Source organism: Melozone crissalis, unplaced genomic scaffold, assembly GCF_028551555.1.
Source record: "Melozone crissalis strain CALT ecotype California unplaced genomic scaffold, PUWL_Pcris_2 ptg000063l_1, whole genome shotgun sequence".
Taxonomy (NCBI): Eukaryota; Metazoa; Chordata; class Aves; order Passeriformes; family Passerellidae; genus Melozone; species Melozone crissalis.
Window position 1 is genome coordinate 13655523 of NW_026535841.1, and position 23731 is coordinate 13679253.

Sequence of the window (23731 nt, forward strand, 5' to 3'; positions counted from 1 at the left end):
GAGAGAGAAAAACTGAAAGCACCATATGGAGAAACAACAGAGGATCCCATGAGAGAGGAGCAATGAAATCCTGTACCACAGGCACGGAAATTGTCTGATTTCTCCGTAACAGCCGCGTCCCAGAGCGGCACCAGGGACATGCCTGTGGGCTCGCGGCACCGGGGACACCCCTGTGGGCTCCCACACTGCCAGGGGCTGGGGAAGGAAAGCCGTGGCCTATTGCATCTGTGGAGTGGCCCAGCGAAGGAAGGAGTGATGGATCTGATTCCATCTTCTCAGAAGACTAATCTATTATTTTATGATACTATATTATATTAAAGAGAAATCTATACTATGCTAAAGAATACGGAAAAGATACTTAGAGAAGGCTAAAAAGATAATAATGAAAACTAGTGACTCTCTCCAGAGTCCTGACACAGCATGGCACTGGTTGGCCATTGAGTCAAAACAACTCACCAGAAACCCAATTAAACCTGTTGGCTAAACAACCTCCAAATGCATTCCAAAAGAGCAAAACACAGGAGAAGCAAATGAGATAAAATTGTTTTCCTTTTTCTCTGAGGCTTCTCAGCTTCCCAGGATAAGAATCGTGGGCAAAGGGATTTTTCACAAGTGTGGCAGTGTCCTTACCGCGTGTGGCCGGGCGATCTGCACCGGGTAGGACATGGCGTGCGGGGCGTAGCGCGGCTCGGCCGCGCGCCAGCTCTGCGTCACGGGCTGCGTGGAGCCTGACATGGCCAACAACCAGGCTGCCTCCAAATCACCACCAGAGGATTAGGAGAGCTGAGAGCTCCTCTTCATCGTGTGCGCGTTTCCCACGTCGTGCAAGAGCTGGAAGGAAGCGGGAAAACAGCAGGTTAAAATCCAGTCAGCCGCAGTCCTGTGAGACAGCCGAGCGTCAGGGCTTGGGCTGCCACCAAAACCTCACTGCCCTCGCAATTCCCCATTCTCCATTTGGCAAACCCCACTGCTAAGTTTCTTTTGTAGATTACTCCTATCACAGGAAGTCCAAATGTAAGATTTCTCCAAATTTATCCCACCCAATTTCCCAGGAAAGCCTACACCCACCCCCAGCAGGACCAGAAAACCAAACTGCCAGCTATTTCTTTGGGTCCTGTTGAGCTCTAAGTCTCTTGGAGATGGGTATTTTTTTGCAGGGTGACTCAGTTTCCAAAAACACAGTCTAGAGTTTTGGCCTTTCAACACAAGGCCCAAAAAGGCACCAGATCCCTGCCCAGCCCATCCCTTTCAACCTCCACAGTCTCACATGTCAGTACTCTCCTTTCCAAGCCGTGGCTGCTTCTGCAGCCCTCTGAGACAAGCCCTGATCTAATGGCAGGAGGGACACCAGGCACTGACCTCGTCTGCAGCTGTGTCCTTCCATGAAGCTACAATAAAACCCAGGACTAAAGCATGTCACACACCTTCAGTGCCACCTGCATCAACCCCTTCTGATGGGGCCAGAGTGCCAGAGAACACAGCACAGCCCCGAGGGTATTTTCACAAACACCCTGTCACCCACACATTCACTCCTCTCCCACCTGCTGCAATTCCTTTAGCAGCTGCAACAAAATCAGGAAAACCAACAAAGTGGGAAGGTGCCTCTTGGCCCCAAGGGGAGATTTACAAGTTACTGATTTTTATAGATACTTCACACTGTTTGCTTGGTGATGATTTTAAGCCTCCTGGTTTTTGTCCGGATTACAATGAAAAAGTAACAAAGGTCTAAATGCCGCCCTTCATGGCTGTGAGTGTGAGGTGTATTAACTATTATTCTCAAATTAACAGCTAGTTAACAAAGCATAAATTGCCTCTGCTGCCTGCCCGGGTCAGGGGATGTTATCAGGACTGATCCCAAGCAGGGATCAGCTCCCTGGGACCCATTCCCCATCCCAGCCAGGGCTGTGCACGCTCACACAGCTCCTCCCCAGTGCAGGTATGTGCTATGTATGGATCTGTGCAAGGGTTTTGGCAGTATCAAACTCTTCCAGCGGCACATGAGGAACAGCAAAGGAAACCTCCAGTGCTCCCAGGAGCCTCTCCCCACACTTGTGGTCTCTGTGCATGGGGAGCACAGCCAGCCCCAGCCAACGCAATTTCAACTGAAACAGCAGTTGGCATGCACAAAAACCAGAAAGGGGGTGGGAAAGCTGGGGAAAAAAATAAGAAAAAAGAAAGAGGAAGCTTTTCTTTTTCTATTTCTTTTCTCTCCTGCGAGACCACAGATGAGCTCGTGCTGATAAACCCCTTGCTATCTGCTGCAGGCAGGCACAGGGCTGCTTCTCTGCTTTGCCAGCAGCCACGCACCTCACAGCCAGAAAGAAACCAAACCAAACCAAGCAACTGTCCCTGGCAGCCAGGGCAAGGCAGCCCTCTCACCCAGAGGTCAAATCTTACAGAAATCATCTCAGCAAATCCCCATGAAGCCTAAGGATGACAGACGCACAAAGACATCACCACGCTCCTGATGGAGGTCAGGTGAGTCTCTTTGAATGAAGTATTTCACCAAGTGACAAATGGAAAAAGACAAGGTTTAGCTCTCCAGGCAGGGTGCAAAGGGACAACCAGGTCCCTCCTGCTTTCCCTTACTCCCTGCACAAGAGCTGGGATTCCCCCCGGTTCTGGACCCAGGGCACCTTACCTTAGCCCAGGGAAGCACCGGTGGCCTGGAGCAGCCTGAGCCTGAGCCCAGAGGAGACAGCCTCCCCCTGCAAGAGCTTGGCGTGCTCAGTGCAATCCAGCCGGGCAGGAAAGCCCCTGAGCACACGGGGGAATTCAGAGATACCCAGAACAGGCGCATTTATACTTCCAGTATGACTGTCCCACTTCCCCTCGTGCTTCCGACTGGATGGGACCGTGCTCACCCATTCCCAGCCCAAGCTGGGGGCTGTGCCAGGGGCACGGGGTCCCAAAAACCTGCTGTGCTCACCATCCAGGGAGACACCAGCACCCTCCCAGCCCTCCTGCAGCCCAGCTCTAGGGCAAACCCTGCCTGCAGCTGCCAAGGACATGTGCACGGGGCTCTCGGGCTCTGAAAGCTCAGTGGGATCTGCTGTAATTTAAGGTACTTTCCCAATAACAGATTCAAACTCAGACATCTTGGCTTACGGCCATCTACAAGTTAATTAGCACATGTAAAAATATACATATACACACACAGACACACACTCCAAGCCAGAGTCCATGGCAGATTTCAGCAAGCCAAGGCTTCCTGGAAGCACAGCAGGTAGACCTGACCATGCTGAGGCAGCTGTCTACAGTAAAAGAAATAGGATTATTTTTTTCTTTAACTCTTCAGATCAGCAGTTCAGCTTAAAACACAGCACCAGGTGCAAAGCCACATGGTGTCGAGCTCTAAAACAGTTTAAAAGCTTTTTTGCCTCGGTCTGTGCAACTAAAAAAAGTTAACAGTCTACTAGAGGAATACAGACACAGGATGAAACACAGGGGCCAACAAAACCGTCCTGCACCAAGGCACAGTGCCTGTGAGCTGTGCCCTGCATTAATCACAAGCCAGCAGCAGCACAAAAGGATTTTTCCTTAACAAGGGCAGCAAACCACCTCTGCCTCTATTGAGGTTTCTCGTTAGAAACCCTGGGAAGACAAAAGTAGAAATCACATGGTCCTTGCAGGCAGGAGAGAGGCACTGCCCATGCATTCCCACATCTGCAAACAGCAGGTCACCAGCAAGGTCCAGCACAAGCCCTGGATGTTTCTGCCACAGCAGGACTGAGCTGGAGCCAAACAAGGTCACCCAAGCACTGGGGCAGCTCCACAGATGCCTCAGATCACAGCTCAGGTCCCATTTCTACACTCCAGTGCCCAGCCCAGCAGGCAGAAGGGCTGTGGGGGCTCCCACTGGGGATAAAGTGGGAGCACATCCTGCAGGACATGCACTGGTGCCCTTCTCTGGGTGCAGCTGGGACACCACCAGGACACCCATTCCCAGCAAAAGCCTCCTCCTCCCAAACTCTATTAATTATTTTTAGGAGAGGAATGCAAACAATAGGAACAGATTAATGGAATGAGAGAGAGAGTGGGGCCAGGCTCCTTAAATCTTTAAAATCAAACTGTTTAGTTCTTACTTTCTCAACTGATTTTGATGAAGAACAGACATTGTCTCACAGGAAAGGTATTTTCCCCCCCCAGTCAGAGTCTCCATCTGAGACTGCTTTACCCACAGACCTGCATTAGCCATTACAGCACTAGGTACCAGGAGATTTATGGCCTCTGATTAGGAACAGGAGAAACCTGGAGGTTATCACCACAACCAGAATCAGGGCTACAACACGAACCTGTGGAGGAGGTGAGTGCCCCTGGAGCCTCCTGTACCTGTTTATACTCACAGGATTCCTCCCCACTGCTAAAGCCTTCAAAACTCCCCCATCTTTCCACTGCCACCACCCTGCTCTCCTGTTTCTCCTCTTCACGTGCCATTTACCATCTGAAATTGTTTCCCCATCACCTGTTCTCCCAATTCTCACCACAAATCACACTACAGGCCACAGCGCGTTGCTGCAGGCTGGCCCACATGCCAAGGAGCTGCGCCCCAGCACCAGCCAGCTGCCAGCAGTGTCCCCAGCCTGTGCCCACGGGGAGCACAGCACCAGGCCAAGCACATCCACATCCAAAAGAGGGGCACAGAGAGCCCACAGCACCCTGCAGCCACCTCTGGGCTCCCAGCCCACAGCTCCAACCACAGCAAAGCCTACACTGACACAGGCAGGACCCTGCTAAAACCCTGCAGCTCTAAAGTAAGGGGCTTGCAATTACATCCAGCTGCAAAAAAAAAATTAATTAACATCATCCAACACACTTGTTGCTCTTCAAAGTTAGAGACAACCTTCCTGATTTGCTCTGGGCTCCTCAGGGAGAGCAGGATTCCCAGGTGAGGTCCCTGGCTTGACTGGTACAACACAAATGTGGGCCAGTTGCTGTAATTACCCCGGGCCTGAGTTCATCTATCTGAAAGGTGAGAACAACAAGACACTCCCAGCTCACAGAAAATACTGGTTCATCTGTTCTCAGAGGAGTTTTAAAGATCCCAATGAAAACACATGGCTCCAGTTCAAAACACACTTTTTTTTTTTTTTTTTTTTTTTTTTTAAAGCAAGGACATGCTGAAATAAGATTAACAGAATATTTTGTTTCCTAAGCCCAGAGTAATGTTACTCAACTTGTGGTCTACGGACCATGGGTGATCTACAGAAGACGTTAAGAGGGGCCCACAAAACGCCTGCCATAGCCCTTATTGAAAGGCAAAAACTACTACCACCACACCATGCAGACGTGGCAAATAAGAGAAATACTGCTGGCACTCACCAGTGCATTTAAGTGAAGAGTATTGACAACAAAGCTCATATTTAATTACATTAAATGATGCAGTTTTTGGAAAAAACAACAAAGTCATCTTTAATCAAATGCTAAATACATGACAATTTTCCTCCTCAAAGAAAAAATAAAAGGTACATATCCTCCAGTCAACTCATGTATTTTCAAATAAAAGTTAAGGAGACCTTTGTAATGATGCTTAATTAATACCAAGCTGTAACATCCACCTCCAGGAGTCCAACCAACCATGGTGCCTAAAAATCCCCAGCACCCAGCTGTGTGTGGCACAGCAGAGAGCACTGCTTGTCAGCCTCCACCCCACTGACTGCAGCTCCAGATCAAAACCAGACCTGAAAAGCAGCTAAGAGATTTACTCACTCCTGCTTTAAAGGACTAGTGGAAGCAGAAATAATTTAGATGCAATGAAAATGGGTAGAGAGCTTTCCTATGAAATGCACCACAACGTAACGTTAATGGATTTGTCTAATCAATATGTGCATGAAATTTTCTTGGAAGACAGTTGACATTATACACAAATATTTGTCTGTACTGTATCTATGAAGTCCTTTCAAGAGGAAAGCAGGCTGTCTGCCACAAATTTAGGGCTCTATTCAGAACAACAAAGATAACAATGTCAATGTCTGCAGCCCGGGAATCCACAGTTCAATCACAGCAGAGCACAGAGGTTTTGCATTAACATTGCAGCACGGGGTCAACAGGAAAAATCAGGCACATCCTGAGCTCTGTGGCATGAAGGAGAGGTTATTTCAACCCCAGGGATCAAGGCTTGTACCTGCACATGATCCTCAAACATTCTCCTTGCTTTGGAGGAGCACAGAATTCAAGGCAGACTGGCAGCATCCCGCACACGATGGTCAGACCCTGCAGCTCCTCAGCTGCTCCTCCAAAACAGCTCTGGTCCCATTCCCCAGCTCACCCGCTGGCAGAGCTCTCCTCCCTCTTCTCTTTTGTCCAGATGACTTCTGAACTAGATTCTTCCTTGCCTGACCAATGGTGCGGATGCAAGAAGAGCAATTATGGCAGCAGATCTGGGGGAAGAAGGGACCTTGCAGCACCACCACAGAGCTGCTCAGAGCAGGGTGTTGCCCTTGTAAGAAGGTACAGCTGCTCCCTGAGGCCATGGAGGGGCTGACAGAAGCTCAGGAGTGAACCCTCCCATGCTGGTTTGCTGTCTCACAGCTGCAATCAGGCTGCATCAGCTCTCCCAGCCACGGCACGGCTCCACACAGAACCGGTTCCAAGCCCTGATGAAAGATGACTTCTCTGCCCTGCTCCTATTGCTGCCCAAAGCCACAAAGCAGGATTTGCCACTTGCCTTTCTCCTTTTCAATCTTTCCAAGCTATTTTGGGCATGGGACCCATGTTTAGCTCTGCCCCAAGATAACCTTTGCCAGCATTTGTGTGTACGGATCTTGGCACGGCACGGAGCAAGGTCAGAGCGTTGGATTTTGCCAGCCCATTCCCAGCAGCGTTTGAGATACAGGTTTGCCAGGCCAGCTGCTCCCAGCCTGATGCTTCTGGAAAGGACATGCTGATTGTGCACTGTGATCCCTGTCCCTGACAGCCCTTGCTCAGACCCCAGCCCACAGGAGAATCTGATGAGACACCTGCACACCCGCCCCAGCACTCCTCCTCCTCAGGGGAGCACTTGCAGGGGATTTCACACGCTTTAAATACGTCCCAGCCCTCAGCAGAGGGGCCGCAAGTGACCTTGTGATGGTTCCCAGAGGGACATGTATGTGCTTACAAGAACAAGACTGACCCATTTATCTCTGCAGGAGCACTTGGCCGTCACTCCCCAGCTGCAGGGACATTGTCTTATTGAAATGCACAAGCCACACACCAAGTGCCAGCCTGGCCATGGCTCCAGCCTCAGGTCAGCATCAACGTGGCCAGTCTGAGTCTTTGCTTTTCAAATCCAGTCCTAATGTGCCTCTTTTCCTTTAGTCTCCCAACTCCCACTGTTGGATTCCCCCTTGGAATCCATCTGAAGAACACAAGCACCTCCCGATTCTGCCATTGAGACTGATAAACCATGCAGACAAGGCATGGCTCTGTGAGCAGCCAGCCTGTCAGCAGGGACGCGATGGCAGAGCTGCTCCTGTTATGCAACAGCATCCTTGCTCCTGTGCCAAGGCACCCACAGGCCTGCAGAGCCATTCCCAGGCTCCAGGGAAGCAGGGACAGCCAGCACGCACACGGCCACACAGAACCCACATGCCCTAAAGGGACACTTGCAGTAATTAAAGATAGTGACAAAGAACAGTGAAACAGGAATCCACACTCAAAAAAAATAAAAAAAGTAAAAAGGGGAGGTGGGATTTGGATCCATGCACAGGCCATTCATGGAACAAAGGAGTTATTTTAAGGCTGGGCTGGAAATAGAAAACAAATTAGACCATGCAAGGCCTTTGTTGAAGATGATCTGCAAAGACAAATGGAAACGCCTGGAGAGGAAATTAAAAAAAAACCCAAACATGAAATCACTCGGGCACTGGGACTGCGAAGGGAAACAGGGCAGGGAGTGGAGAAAGAAAGGAAAGGAGTGACAATCAGATGCCAAAAAGGAGACAGATAAGAAAACCAGTGCAGGACAGCAAAAGCAGACTAACAGAACTGACTGGTAAAGCCTCAGGGATGGAAAAACAGCCAAAAATGCCCCATTTTGTGGTGGAAACCCATCCCAAAGTCCCAGATCCAGAAATGCAAGAGTTGAAACTAAAAAGCACATCTGCTGGGGCAAGAAGGGCTGTGCAAAGGAACAAACCAAACCCTCCTCCTCCTTCCCAACCCCCTGTCTGGCAGCCTGGCATGCTGCAATATCCACCCTGTGCTGCCACATCCACCTGGATGGGACCCAGGCAATTTTAACCATGCTGCAAGTGCAGACAGCCCATTGCAGGGCAAAGCTCCTTCTCTCCCCACTCCCAGACCCCATTTCTCTCTTCCCCCTGCTCACACTCTACACCATCTCACATTAAACATGGACTTAAATGCTGGAACTGTTACACAGCTCTAATCTCCATTGAATAAACACACACCAGCAAGTTTAAATCAAAAAAACCCCATGCAATGCCTTGCTGACAATGACACTGGGTAAGCATCTGGAAATTCCAGCCCCACTCCCAAGCGCCCTGAACAGCACATTAACAACCATCACTGTAACAACACATCACCACTGCGTCCACTCGCTGCTCCCAGGAGCTAACCCAGAGCCCAGGCTACCCAGACAAACAGGGCTTTTAAAATGCAAGGCAGATTACAAAGCACCTGCGAGATTTATTTATATATTTTGCGCAGAACACGCTGCTCATTTGATTTTCAAACCCTTCAGTTCATGTTGCTAAAGAGACAGGTCCTCTGATGTCTTGGGCACATTCATGAAAGCGAGGGGAGTCATCTCCTCCAGATCCTTTTGTTGAACAAATTACTCAGCTCAGGAGTGACATTTTCAGTTATTTACATCCTGAATAAAGAAGGGAAATTCATTTTCTGGAGTTCCTAAGATAAGTTTTTTGAGGAAGATTGTACCACTAAACATTTTCTCCTTTCGCACGTTCCCAGTTTTCAAAGGCGACAAAACATCTTTGCCTTCTAAATTATTCCTTTTCTTTCATGATCCTCTAATGATTCAGGAGTCTAAACTTCACACGAGGATCTTTGAAGAGCACCAACTGCCAGCATAAAAGCTGAACTATTGTGACAAACTGCACAATTTAATGCCTCCCTAGGAAGACACGTGCAAAGGAACAGAATTACCCTAGGGAACCGAAACGAAGCCTGCAAATAAATTAAATGACCTGTAAACCAAGGTACTCAAAAATATATGAGATGCTATGCAACTGTGCCATAAAATATCACTAAAGGAAGGGGTCTTTTGGGAGCAGAGCTGTTTTGAACTAACCCATTTCACTCCTGGTTTTCACTGCAGTTGTTCCACACACCCAGCACAGCCCTGCACCCCAGAATCCAGATGGGAACTGAGGTAATGCTACCTCAGCCACTTGTGACGGTCTGTCAAATACCAGCTCTGAACCGTCCCCTGGGCCTTCCTCCTAACATCCTCCAGGTAATTACCAGCAGATAGAGTCAATTTTCAGCCCAGGTTAATAACTGAATCCCAGCTATTTGTTGCTGCATATTGCTGCTGCTTTCGCTTCTCCCCAGGAACACTGATGAGAAGTTCTGGCTCGCTGGTGGCCCAGAGAAAGGAGCTGCTCATTAGTTCACAGTCAGACAGGTCCAAGCAGTAGCAGCCATTAACTGGCTATATTCTGCTTTTCTTGCCTAGGTAATTAATAGCTTCTAGACAGAAAGTCAAAGTCTCTCTAGAGGCACCAAAAAATTCCGGTGTTTGCATACAATGAGGGCAATTTGCAGAGAGGGAAGGGGAGCAGGAGAACATCACCTCCACCTCCTCCTCCCTCCCCTTGTCAGATACCCCATACATAAAGCACAGCCCCATGCAGCTAGAGGTCTGGACTGCAGCAAACCTGCTCTGAATCCACAGACGAGTCTTACCCTGAACAGAAGGAAAGGCTTGCACAGCTCCAGCTCCCTCCAGCTCCACAGCACTTTGCAGGAGCCAGGCTTTGGGTTGTGTTTCCAGAGACAGGCTTACAGAACAGCTGGGGATTCCTGGTGTGTTTAATAACTGAACTCATGCAAGCGGGCAATCAGGATTTCAGTGCCTCCCTGCCAGCTCAGTCCTGCTGACAGCACGCTGTCCAAAGCTGTCAGTCACTCCCCAGCAGTCCTGCCTTGTCCATCAGGACACTTCTCCAACTGCAGCCTGCCCAGACCTTTGTCATTTACCTCTCCTGGGCTTGGGGCAATGGTTTTCAGCCTGTCATTTACAGGTGTCTGGGAGCCTGAGGACTCAGTTTGCAGGAGCCCTTGAAAGGTGACTGTAATTCATGCTGCACAGATGAGATATCTCGCAGGGGCTGCTGCTGCAGGGAGAGGCAATGAGCACTGGGGTCAGAAAACTCTGCTCTGCCTGCCCTGTCACATGGGAGGGAGGGGAGACTGCCTTGTGTGCTGGCAAAATGCCCAGTCCCTGGGCTATCAGTCCATCCTGTTTAGCAACTGCTGAACTCCAAGCTATTTAGTAATAATAATTAATAACTGCTCTAAAAACCCCCTGAGCTGCCAATGCCAAGCTATTCCTAAAGTGAGTCACTGGCCCAGTTTGCTGTTGCCACTGCACAGGCACAAACAGGGAGCTCCTGTCCCCCTCCACCTGTCCTGGGGCCAAGGTTCCAAAGGCTCCTCACCCTCCAGCCATGTCACAGAAACAAAGCAAACCACGAGGGCAGCGTGTGACACCAGGCAATCCTCCTGATGTGGGCACACAGCAGCTCCATCCCTGACTCACTGAGCTCACAGCAAGCTGGGCTGGACAAGAGCACTGGGAATGCCAGCAGAGGAAACAGGAGAGCCACAGCCTCAAGGTCAAATACTGCTTTTGTGGAGCTATAGAAACAAATTATGGCATAATAATCTTTCCAGAGTCCATCTGGGAGGTACTTAAGGATGCTTCCCAGTACTTCCATGCATTGAGCTAATAACATTGATGAAGGCCTCACATTTAAACTGAGATGAGCACTGATCATGCACAGCAAGAAAAGACATGGCATCCAAAATTGTCTCTGCTGAGGCAATGAGTTTCCTGGGGCAAAGCTGAAACAAGGCAGCTTACACAGGCATAGCTCGGACAATTATTGCCCCCAAATCTCCACAACTTGGGCAGTTGAGCTGCTCGTGAGACAGCTGCCTTGAACAGCCCTGCTGCTTCACTGGGAGTAGCCAGTGATGGTGGATTTCACTGAAAACAGTTGCGGTACCACAGCACACAGCCCCTCCCACTGCGCCTGCAAAGCCCCTGAGCCCACCCAGAGAACACAAATCCAACCAAAAAACAGAAAAAAATGAAGCCAAACGCTTTTTAAATAGCCAAGAGGCCATCAGAGCACCCCAGGTGTAAAGCAGTCACATCAGGAGTGACTCCCCTGCACAGCTGGGCAGTCTGTGTGTGCTCCTGGGGCCCTCTGGCATGGCAAAGTCCTTATTTGTCCATCTCTGGAGCTGCAATTCCAGAACAAATCACACCACTGGGTACTGATTACAGCTCAGTGGGCACAGACATGCCACTTCAAACTGGAAAAACAGCAAGTTTCTGTATTTGGGTAACTCTCCAGCTTTTAAGTTGCACAGGAATTTTTACGGACAAACACAACACACACATTGTGAAGCTCTGTTGCATGCTTTACCCTGGAAACTGAATCTGCTTTAATACAAAACACTTGACCACAATTTCAACCAATGGAAGGACTGCCTGCCCTTCAGAGGGAGCAATGCCATCCTGGCAGCAGTTGGGAAACAGCAGGATTCCCACACCAGGCTGTCCCAGGAGCAGCCCCACAGAGCTCAGGAGCGCTGACCCAGGCGCAAGGCTGCTGACTGACTCAGGCAGGATAGGGAGCTCCTCAGTCCTCCTCCCACAGCTCTGGTTTAAGGGGTGTGGAATGACTTAATTATGCCCCTCAAGGCAGGAAGAAGTCGCTTGTCTTTAAATACTCCAACTTTTATTGAGTTAACAAGTTTTAACAAGGTCAAGGCTTGAACAGTAAACTCTTACCCAAAGGGGAATTTGCTGTTTCCCCTCTTGCAATTCATTAGTGTCCCCCACAGTTTACTTCTTATCCCTGGGTTAAAATGATAAACTTTACAGAGAGAGAAAAATCAAGGAAAGAAAATATTAGAGCAGTTAGGGTAAATAAAGCTTAATTTTCTTCATCCTATCACCATGTCCCAGAGCAGCACTGCACACAACACCCACACACATCCCCTTGGAGGGGCACAGGCAGACAGGGCACCCTCCTCTGTCACCTCCTGGCCAGCCTGGGGTGAGCTCTGGGAATCCCCCTCTGTTCCAGTCCCTGTGGTCCCTGCCCTGCAAACAGCTGCAGCACAGCTGGCTGGGAGCTGAACAATGGGCTCAGGCCACTGGAGCCAACCCCTTCTCCCTCCATTTCCTACAGCATGCCTGATTCCCAAGGAGTAGGAAATCTCCAGAAACAAACACACAAATCTTGCAGACAGATGCTAGAGGTAAAGAAATGAATGCTGAGCTGTTTGACAACATGGAAAGAGAAATATTAATTGCAGCCTTCCACAAAACCACCTCCCTGCTCCACAACCCAAGCCTGGAAAAGGCTTCCCAGTTTTGTTTTTACATCAGCCACCCACAGGGCAGGACCATTCCCACGTCCCCATGTGCTCATTTACATCATCAGCCTTGCCTAAATATTTCCAAGTCCTACAAGCTCAGCCTGCCAAGGAAAAGGACAGCATTGCCATCCAAGCATGCACCACTCACCAAGATCATTTAACCATGCAGAGGAAGTCACCATTAGGCAGGAGTGGGGACAGAGGAAAAGTCAGCCCTCGCCAAATTTTAAATTTTACCTTCTTCCCACAGCCCTGTGAGAAGGGCAGAGCATCAGGGATGTGCCTTGCTCACCCTGCTCCTTGTTCACTTGAGGATCCCTCAGCAGCAGTTCCTGACCTGAGCACAAGTGCCATCCATTGGACACAAAGCAGTTTTAACTCCTCTGAGCAGGAGTTTGTACTGGTTTGACTGAATTTGCTTTTAAATCAGGTCTGCTTCAACTGGAGCTGGTTTCCTGCTGCAATTCAGATATCCCATTACACAGCTCATCCCAGCTGCCAGCTCTGTACTGCTCAAGCAAATGGAAAGTTGAGCAGTTCATGGAAAAAAATGCTTTTATACACAGACAAAGAAGTCAGATTTGAAAAAGCCTGTCTTCTAAAATCTTGTGTACAGAATTTACCTCTAGGTTCTGGTGCTTGTTAATAAAGGTAAGGAGAGGTTGGATGGGGAGCAATGGGATCTAGTGGAAGATACAGGGGGCTGGAACCAGATGATCTTTAAGGTCCTTTCAAGCCCCAGCCACCCTGAGATTCTAGTAAAACTCAGAAGACAGCACACTTCTGCACATGGAGCAGGATGCAGAGCTTTGCCTGCACCTCCTCTCTTTCAAAGCAACCTTGCTGCTCTCCCACTCCAACCCAGGCTCTTCAGTGAAATTCCAGTTTGGCACCCCATGGCTCCAAACAAACCACCCTGTTCCCTTTACACCTTCAATCTCCCTCAGCCTAGATCAGACAGGGCCCCGGGGGAAAGTGCAGGAGCCCCCCTGCTCTAGCAGCAGCCAGGCCAGCTGGGATGTGTGGGAACAGTCACCAGCTCCGCTCCAAGGCAGCAAAGAGCTCTGTCAGAGCTGCTGGAAGGACAGGAGCAAGGCAGCACATTGTACTTCTGTGCCTTAAACACACTGTAACAACGTACTTAGTACTTCAACACATGAAATATCATTTCTGTCAACAAAATCGGTGTTGCAGGTCCACAGCCTATTTTATTAGCTGGATGCTAATGGAGCTACAATACATCAGGTCCCACTTTAAAAGTTGCAAATAGTTTATAAAGGCTTAATCAATCATTAAATAGGTGTTTGAATAAATGGCTAAATCAATCATTATAAGCCCTAACTCTAAGTAAGCTATTGGACTTGGTAATAATCTGCAATATCTCCAGCTGAGATTCCCACACCTACGTACAGGACCTCATCATGTTGCAGATCTGAAGAACAGAACATGCAATCCATCATTTCTTAACTATTTTGCATAAGCTTTAATGTAAATATAGACCATATATTGCCACATTCCACGTAGGTGATGTTAAAAATACAGATGAAACACTGCAGAGCACTAAAAAGCTGTCCTTTGGGATGGCACTGGAGAATATTTAATAAAGGCAAAAGCTGCAGGCTAATTTCCCCTGGGAGTTCCCATTTAGAGGCTGTCGCAGTGAGAATCCATCACAGGCAGCAGTGATTCACCCAGATCTGAGAGGAAAAACCCTCTTCCTTCCCCAGGGGCAGCCACCAGGACATCACCCTTGGTAAAGGAAGGAGCAGTGCCAAAACCCACCCACCCTCTCTGTGGTACCCAGCAGTGGCATGGAGAGGGATGGAGCAGAGCTGTCCCCAGTGCCAGAGCATCCTCAGAGCTCCCATCCAGCCCCTCTCAAGCCCTTGGGTTGTGATCAAGCTCTCCTGTAACTCATGCCAGGTAAATTCTGTAAATGCTGTTTAGCAATCCCAAAGAGCAAGAGATGCAGTTTAACACAGAGTGATACATTAAAGTCACTCTGCACACTCTGCAGCACCACTGCTCTCTCTGGCACACCAACCCAAAGGCTGGCTATCAGCAGGTATTCAAATTTCAAAGTAAAACAGTTAAACTTCAAACCATTTAAAGTCTGTATCACACCCATGTGTGCTAAGTAGAGAAGGGAAAGGCATCCAGTCCAATGGTTTAAAAAGATTTCAGGTCACTGTCCCTTATGCAATGAGAGTTACTCAGCTGGATAAGATCAGCCATTAAAGCAGGATTACAAATTTATCTTCCCTCACTAGTGTGATCTTCTACTATTAATGGTATCATGAAAAATAACATAGAAAATGTCTAAAGAATTGCCCTTTGACACAAAATGCTCACATGGCAAAAGGCAAAAATCTTGTCTTGTAACTGCAAGGATGCTGCAAAGAACTGAGCTGGGCAGAGAGGCAGAAAAGAAAACACCACAGCCCTGGTGTCACCACGAGCACGAGAAAACTCTGGCAGTGCTGAGACCCTACAAATCAAATCAGGGCTCAGCTGGGAGGGAAGATGTGAAGCATCAGCAGCCAACTTCTCCCAAGAAGCTGGGGTTTGATACATTCTGCTTCTGATGGCATCTTTCTTACATATAGGCAGTGCCCTCCTGCCTCAAGACACTTAAAATAAATACAGACACAGCCTAAGACATCTCTTGAGAGAATTAAGGCAATTTTTACAGTCTCACCCCAGTGCGGAGCACGGTGTGGAACAGAGGCAGCTCCAGGATCAGGGCTGGCCAACAACTGCCCCACACCTCCCAGGGTGGGGACACATCCCACTTTCCATCCCCAAATGCACTGACACTTCAATCCCATCCCACTAATCACTGCACCAGGGAACACTGGACTACTCCAGCAATGACATCGCTGGCAGATTTGATTACAGCGCTGATTACATCATCACCCACAAGACATTATGCAGCTTTCCAAATGGCACCAGCAGCTTCTAAATAGCTTAGGTGGAGGAAGCCACGAAGGACGTATAAATTTCAGAAGTCTCAGGTTGTAAGTTTAATGGAAGAACTTTCAACACTATCTTTCGGAAATATCTGTGCATGGACAAAGTATTTTCACATGCTGTTGCTGATGTCAGTGAGCCAGCACACGTTCAGGAGAATATTTTGGTTTCTGGAGAAGTCACAGGCACGGTGAGCGAGGGCTCTGCGTGAGTGTAACCAGAAGAACGTCACTGCTGCTCATGGGGCAACAGGCAACCCCAGACTGGCCAAGAGCACGAGAAGGAATGTGTGTGCTCAACCATCGCTCTCCAGAGTGGGAAAAATACTTTTGAAAGCCTATTTAAATGACTTTCAGCAGAAGATAACGAAGTTTAATAACAGGAACTGAAATGAGGGGCAGTAAGCACCCGTTACAGAGTCTGGCACTGTGATCCAGGAGCGTGAGAAGGACACTGCTTGGCTGTCCCCATGCCACACACCAGCATTAGCTCTGTCACGGGGTGCTGCTGCTTGCTCAGCCTTCCCTCCTCTGCGTGGACTATTTGCAGAAACAGCATTAAAGCAACCATCAAGCAGATGCTTAAAAAATGCAGAATGACGTTCAAATGACATCTATCCATAAATCAGCCCAAACCACAAACATCTGAAGAAGATTTTCACTTAATCCAATTTACTGTAATCTCTCTCTTTAGTTAAAATGACAGAAATGTCAAAATGGGACTTTACTCCTCTGTCAAAGCATCTCATGGTGAAAAAGGAAAATAAGCAGGCTCTCGCACGCAGCGCCACTTATTAGGTTAGAAATGTCAAAACTGTACTTTGATTCTCACTATTAGCAGTCACATCCACATGCTGTGCCCTTCTGTTGTACTTCATTTCCCCCAAAAGTGAGCACATAGCATATGCTCCGTGCCAGGCATCATCCAGGCAAACCCACAAGTTTCCTATTTCTGTTCCTGATGACCCTTGTGCTCATCCCTGCCTGGGAGCAGGCACACCCTCCCAGATCACACACAAACAATCTTATTTGCCATCAAAGCTCTCAGGAGGACTCTGCTTTGCTGCTCCCAAAAAATAAAACAATGACCCAAGCCTGCTCAGCAGACCGACCTCAAATTGCTCTCCCCTATCTCCCCACATTAATTAGCAAATGGGGTAATTAATTCTCTGCCTGGGAGTTGGGCACGTGTGTGTCCACATCCATATTTCCATGTGTGAGAGTGCATATCGTTTTCCCCAGTGGTCACAAAAATTAATCCATATTCCAAGAGTCCAGGGAAGTGAAAGAAAAGTACCTACTGTCAGGAGTGGGGTCTTCATGCATTATTTAACAAGAACTCTGTTGGCAAAACTGGTGTTGTTTTTATATAAAAGCTAATAGAAATTGTACCTCCAGGTGTCAAAACACTGATGGTAATTCCTGCTGCCTCAGACATCTTGATGTTTCAATTTTAGCAGTATGAGGAGCCTGCAGGGAATCCAAGAGGGTAAAGTGCTTGTACTCAAAGAGAAGCAGAGAAAAGGAGAGCCTTTTTATTTCTTTATAAAGGGCTCAGGGGAACAGTTCTACTCACTGGAATTATCAGATCTGGTTCCCCTGCTCCTTCCCCTCCTTGAAAGAGGAAAGAGCAAGATAGGCTAACAAGGAGTGATTGCATTGTGTCGACTGAGAAAAAAAATCCACGAGGCTGCTAAGGAGAAAAGACAAAGAATGGGTGAACAGAGGATATCACTGGGGTGCAGCAGCACAAGAGCAGCTGGAGTAACAGGACACTTCAATGATCTCCAGGGAACAGAAAAGCTGCAATGGAAGAGCAATTTTAATACAGGTTGGGTTTTATGAAGTTTGTGCCTAAAAGCCCAGTGCTATGTAGGACCCCTCCCTCCCCAACTTCCACCTGTACTTCTCCAGCCCATCACACCTGCACAGAGCAATGACAGGGCTGGGAAACAGTAAGAGACACACCAAGAGTCCTCTCCCTGGCCACCCCAGAATGTACCCCAGCCAAAATCAGAGCCACAGCAAAGGCACCAGGCAGGAAAAAGCTCTGACATTTCAATAATCAGTTATGGCACCTATGAAATAGTGGTTTCAGGCCAATGTTGCACCTGAGAACCACAGACAACGCAGGCCACTGTCCCCAGGTACCCAGTGGAGGCTGTGGGGAGGAGGGTACAGCTCTCCAGACCCACCCTCCTGGGCTCAGGGTGTAGGAAAGCCCCAGGTTCCACCTCCCGCTCCGGGCACTCCTGTTTCCGTGTCGCTTCCACCACGGGATGGCGGGGGGGACAGACAAGGAGAAAACAATAGCTCAGGAATCCACACACAGCTCAGCATGGAGTTCAAGGGAAAAGAAAAACAGCTTCTCCAGGCAGCCACTCAGGCAGGGACACAAAGGTCTTGGAGAGATCCTTCATTGGGTCATGAACTTTCGCAACCCCATTGCAAAAACAGCGCTGAGGAAATTCCCGAGGAAAAGTAAATGGACACAAGAGCAAGCTCAGACAAGGAGTGCCAGGACTGCTGCTGGCCCCATTTCACCAAAGCCCGTGCCCAGTCTCCTTCCCCCTGGCAGCCCACCAAACAGCACGACCACCCCGTGGGGCTGCACCCAAAGCACCCCAGCCCTGCTGTGCCGGGTACCCAGAGCACGGCAGGGCTGGGCAGTGACCAGGGCACTGCCTCCCACACAGATCTGACCCTGCCAGGCTTTCCCAGCGACCTGCACAGGCCCCCTCCCCTCTGTGTCTGCCCAGGTATCACTCACGGCTGACTAACCCTTCAGGGATGGGCGGCCATCACTCCCACCCGCTCTCAGAGAAGCGTTTGTTGCCTTCTTGCTCCTCCAGCCATGTCTCACAGTGCGCGGTATAAACTTTAAGAGGCAATGACCTCATCCGAGCTGGGAAGAGGGAGGCGGGGAAACTGGCTACTTGCCACCTTCTCATTTTTCACATAAGAAAAATAATTTATGAGTGAAAGCCCATTTTATTCATCTGGAAAAAAAAAATCCTACTAAAAGCAGCAGGCCTGCCTTGGAGTGCATCACTCACATACAGCAGCTCCTGGAGCAGCACCCACCTGGGGGGATGCAAGAGGGATCCCCAGCACTCCCTGTACCCCCTGCTCCAAGGAACAAACCCCCAGACACCTCAGTGATGCACCAACCCCACAGAGCACACCAGGCCATGGAGCAAGCATCCCTCCCCTCCCTGTTAAGGCTGGCTTCCGTTAAGGCACAGGGAGGGACTTCCAGCTCTCTCTAATTTGTAACTCCTCCAAAAGGGCAATTAAGCAGCCAAAGCGTGGCTGTGACTGGGATTTCAGCTCAGCTCTCTGTGATGAGGCCATCAGACAGGGCTCTGCAGTGAGCAGGAACTCCAAGGCATGTCATTAATTTTGCCCAGACATGTATCACACCCCATTTGAGAACGCACACGGAGCATGTGTGCGGTGCTCTGCAGACACAGGACACACAGATCCTGCACACTCACACATTTTATATACTCCTATTACTTATGTTATAGATTCACACATACATTACTCATAGCTCTTACGAACAGAACATACAGTTCATCTTGGCAGGAATCCCAGAGAAAGGAAAAAAAACCCCAAAAACCCCTGCAGTAACAAATCCAACTTGCATTGAATCCAACAGCATCTGTGGTAGGAGTTAGAGCAGTACTATGGATCATTAAATGACTGAATTATTTTGTGTAACACACCCATGCGTCTCTGATAACAGCAGGCAAACCTGCTGTTTCAAGGGACATTTCCCCAGGGAAAGCATGTCACCACTCTCCCAAGTTCCTACCCATAACTGTGGGAAACTGTGGAAAAAGCAGCTTATTTCTGCAGTGTGCATTCAACAAGCTGTTATGTACATCAGTTACACTGAGACACCCCTGTGCTTCAACACAGAGCCCAAATATGTTCATTTGGGGCTGCAGCTGCCCTGAGAAGTGCAAGAGTCACAAAGTGCTGGTCAACACTGGAGTTCACTCTCAAGAGCAGTCTGGCACAGCAGTTGGGATATTTCATCTGTACACACCACACAAGAGTGGCAAGAAGGCAAATTAGCAAGGACTGAGAAGGTAATCCTTAGGAGGATGCTGTGCAATGAAAGAAAACAAAAATAAAAATCACAGCACACTGCAGATTCTATACACCTTTGTAGTCTCTGCAGCAAGTTTGCAGCATATCAAAGCATTCTCCTTCATCCCCTCCAAAAATGGGCTTCCTTCACTCTTTGGAGCTTTGCACCCAATGTTAAAGAGATTTAGAAAGTCACAGCTGCAAGATTCTCATTTACTGAAGGAGGACTGAGCACGAAGAGGAGCAGCACAGCTCAGCCCAGCTCTGAGTGTCCCAGCACACCCTCCCATCCCATCCCTGTCCCTGCTGCCACCTCCCAGCCCAGCTAAAGCCCCGTCTCACCATCTCTCCTGGAACCCCCACCCCACCACAAGTGTCTTCCCCAGGATTACAGGACTACAGCCCTCAGAACCAGCAGAAGCACCCATTCTCAAAGTTCCGCAGGAGAGTTCTCCAGCAGTAACTCCTGTATGTGACAGCAGCACCAGAGCAGCAGCTGCAAACTCGCACCGGCCTGACCCAAGTGGGAACACACCGAGCGCCGCCTTCCAGGCAAACCCAAATTACAGCATCATCTGCTGACTGCTCCAGGACGAACAAACCCACATTAATTACAGGCTAAACTTTGCAATCCACCTCTCAAAAGCACAGAACTGCTTTGATCCCACTGACAAATCCCCTCTCCAGCCGACGCGCGAGACCAAAGCGTCCGGGAAAAAAAAAATCCCCAAACTTTTTCTCTCCTTTTCCCTTGTTGCTACCCTACCCATAAAATTACATGCTCCCCGCCAAAGAGGGCTGGAGGGAAAAAAATAATCACCTCAGAAAGCAGCAGGGGCTCACAAAACCTTGCACTTCACCTCCAGCAGCAAGCAGCCGAGCGAGCGCAGGAGTGTGAGCTCAGCCTCCAGCGCCGAACGCTGCTTCTGTGTCGCCGGGCCAAGTCCCAGATTTCCAAAGCAACTTCTTTCTGCTGTGGCCTAGTTTAGTTCTCCACACAAAATGCCACCAAAACAAAAGCCTCCCAGCCAGCCGGGGGAGGGAAGTGGGGGGTACTTACCTAGCAGCATCCCCACATCACCTCCTGCATCTTTAGCAGCCACTCTCTTAACTTCAAAATAAATAAATAAAGCGAGGCCACACAGCCTTAAAACCAATCTGGAAATGAAATGGAAAGCCTGTAATTATTTCTCAATGCTCCTGCCAGTCTCAGCCTATAAACACAGTGGATTACATAAGTCCACCCCTCCTGTTTTGAAGCCAAAAGTATGAGCTTTTCCTCCAGCTCTGGCAGCAAGTAATAATTCCTCGTCGGCATGGCAACGCTGGCTGGCTTCCAGCAGACAATGGGCAAGTTGAAATACTGCTACGGCCTTTTTATAGCTTAGCTCTGAAAAACCTCTAAAATATTAGCTATCTGATGGCTAACCCGACTTGACAAGCTCGCCTCCTTTAACCATTTCCTTCCTGCACCACCAGCAGGAATTGCCCAGACACCCCAGGGTCACGGGGCAGTGGAGCAGGGGACGCTCCTCTTCCCAGGGACAGCACGCAGGAACCGTTCCCCATCTACTGGATTTGTTGATTTGTCACAGACACAGCATCTGCAGTAAGTGCCACAAGCCCGTCTGGGCTCTTCTGGGGTTATTTCAGTCTGTTACTCAGCAGGTACATTTGCTCTGCTCGCTGCCTCCAGCGAGCTGCGTGCGAGGTTCTCCTCCAGCTTGCCAGGCCTGAGAGAAAACAGACCACAAAATAACACTTTGTGCATGTGGTTCTGTCACTGCCCTCCTGGGCAAGCTGTGAGCAGGCTGGTGGGGCTCTGGGTGTGATATGCAGAGCTGCAGGGAAGCAAGATGCTTCACAAATCCTCCCTCGTCAAATGCTGGGAGAACTCCTGTGTCCTTTAGGGACAGCACTGCAGGGATGTCCTGGAGAACCAGCTGCACTCGAGATGCCCCTGCCTCTGTGGCAGTGCAGGGCAACCTGCCCATACTGCTGGGGCTTGTTCTGAAGCTGAACGAGTTAAAAGCAGTAACACATCCTGGCAAGGCTGAGAAACAGCAGCAAAACTCAAACAGGAGAGGAACAGACACTCAAAGCCATCATTAATGCCAGTGGAGTAGGAAGACTGATGAAGTTAAGGAGCCTTATGATTGTGTTTCAACCAAATCCTACTGAAATGAGCAGCTAACACACACACACAGAGCAGCCCCCAAGATCATGGGAAGTTAATCTTTACCCTGACTGCCCACACTGTGTCCAGGATGACCCCACCACCTCCACACCTGGCACAGACCCTGTGCACCCCAAGGCCAGCAGGTCCCAGCTGCATTTACCCCTCTGAGCATGAGCTCAGTGAGTGCCATGCCCGGAGGAAAACTCACCCCGAGGGCTGGGAGATCCTCCGCAATTTGCTGAATTTTGCAAGTTAGCAAATAAGCAAAGAAAACAATAGAAATTAAAGGGAAAACTGAAGAACAGCAGAGCCAAGGCCACCACAAAAAACAGAGTTAACTCCATTCCCAGTGCTCAGTTCCCAAAACAGTGTTGCCAGTGTTCACAATCCAGCTCCATTCCTGGCAAGAATGCTGGGAAACCCAAAGGCTGCTGCTCTGCACTGGTGGCTCTCCATGGCCAGCCCACTGCCCCCTGATCTCCAGGAAAGACTGGAATGCTCGACCCCTGGGAGTCTTTAACACTCAAAACCAGAAGGCAAAAAAAAGAACATTTCTTTCTAAATCTCATTAAGTTGCAGAGCATGATTATGATTTTCTAATGTGTAGAGGTGATAACACTGCTTGGAGCTCTAGTTCAATTAATTATTTTATGGGAATAAACATACCAGGAGAGACTAAATGCAAACCATAAAGGCTCCTTGGTACATGTCAGGCTCACAGCTGCTCAGCCTTTGATACAAGGCTACAATTTCTAATGCCACAGAAGAGCCTAATTCCCACAGCAAAAAAAAAAAAAAAAAAAAAAAAAAGGAAAAAAAAAAATAAAATCAAGCAATCATCTCAGCACAAGCCAGGATGCTGCACACCCTGGCAGATGCTGGTTCCTGTACCAAAGTGTGCAAAGATGGCCAAGAGCAGCAGCTGTTGCTGCTGATAATTAAATACACGTTATGCTACCAGAAAGCCAAGCAGAGCCACACAGGAGAGGAGAGAAAACCAGACCTGTCATGGAGCATCTACCTGAATATCTCATGAGCTCAGAATGGGATGAAGTTCAGAGGTGCCAAACTTGAATCTCTTAATGTTGTTTTTTCTAATGAGGACTCTGTCACGTGACTGGAACATTTGTGTTTTGTAGGTGAGAATGATAATTTAGTCTCTTTTTAATGGTAAATTTTCTGGGTTTCACCCCAGCAGGTTACAGGTGAACGAGGCACAGAGAACTCTAAGAATTTCTATGGGGATGGGACTTAGTCCTGCTCTGCTGAATGCCACAGACACAGCTCCATCTCTCACTCCTCTATTCCAGCGAAACCTCAGTGTGTCTCAGGACACCTTCCTAAGCAGGCTGCATTTGATCCCAGTCTCCTGCCCCTTCCCCTCCACCCCAATTTGCTGCTACCAAGATGACATCTATGAACATGACTCTCCCTGGCTTGAAGAAAAACCCCAAGCTATTGGGGAAAACCAAAGCTGGTATTTCCTCCTGTGTGTAACACACCATGTGCACGTGCCTGCAAAGACAGCACCTTAAGGTGGGCATCAGGAGTCACAAGAAAGAGAAAATAGTGAAGCCAGGGCTAAAACATCTGGAGAAACCTTCCTGCTCTTCCACGGACCAACCTCTGTTCTCTGGGTAAGGAGCACCCAGCCCCACCATGGCCCCAGACACAGGGATGGGTGATGCAAGATGAGGAACAACAACTACAAAACCCTGCTGAAACTTGAAAATGGCATCACACTACACACACTCTCCCAGCTTAAACCCTTAATTAAACAGACTATTCTTTATGGTGCTGGAGCCACTCCAACTCCCATTGTTAAATTTAAAATAAAACCCCAAAACCCCACAGCATCTGTAAGACATTAGAACATTCAATACCAACTTCTTTATTCAGC

The 23731-nt window shown here is 48.9% G+C and overlaps 1 protein-coding gene across 1 annotated transcript in view; it reads right to left on the reverse strand.

Moving 5' to 3' along the window:
- The window catches only part of NCOR2 (nuclear receptor corepressor 2), a 174492-nt gene extending 153741 nt beyond the window's left edge, over positions 1-20751 (reverse strand). Inside the window, exons 1-2 of the mRNA XM_054288473.1 lie at positions 20713-20751; positions 631-831 (exon numbers count right to left, since the gene is read on the reverse strand). Of these exons, the coding sequence (XP_054144448.1) occupies positions 631-735 (105 nt within the window). The 5' untranslated portion in view covers positions 736-831; positions 20713-20751. The remainder of the gene's footprint in view (positions 1-630; positions 832-20712) is intronic.
- Positions 20752-23731: the final 2980 nt, after the last annotated feature.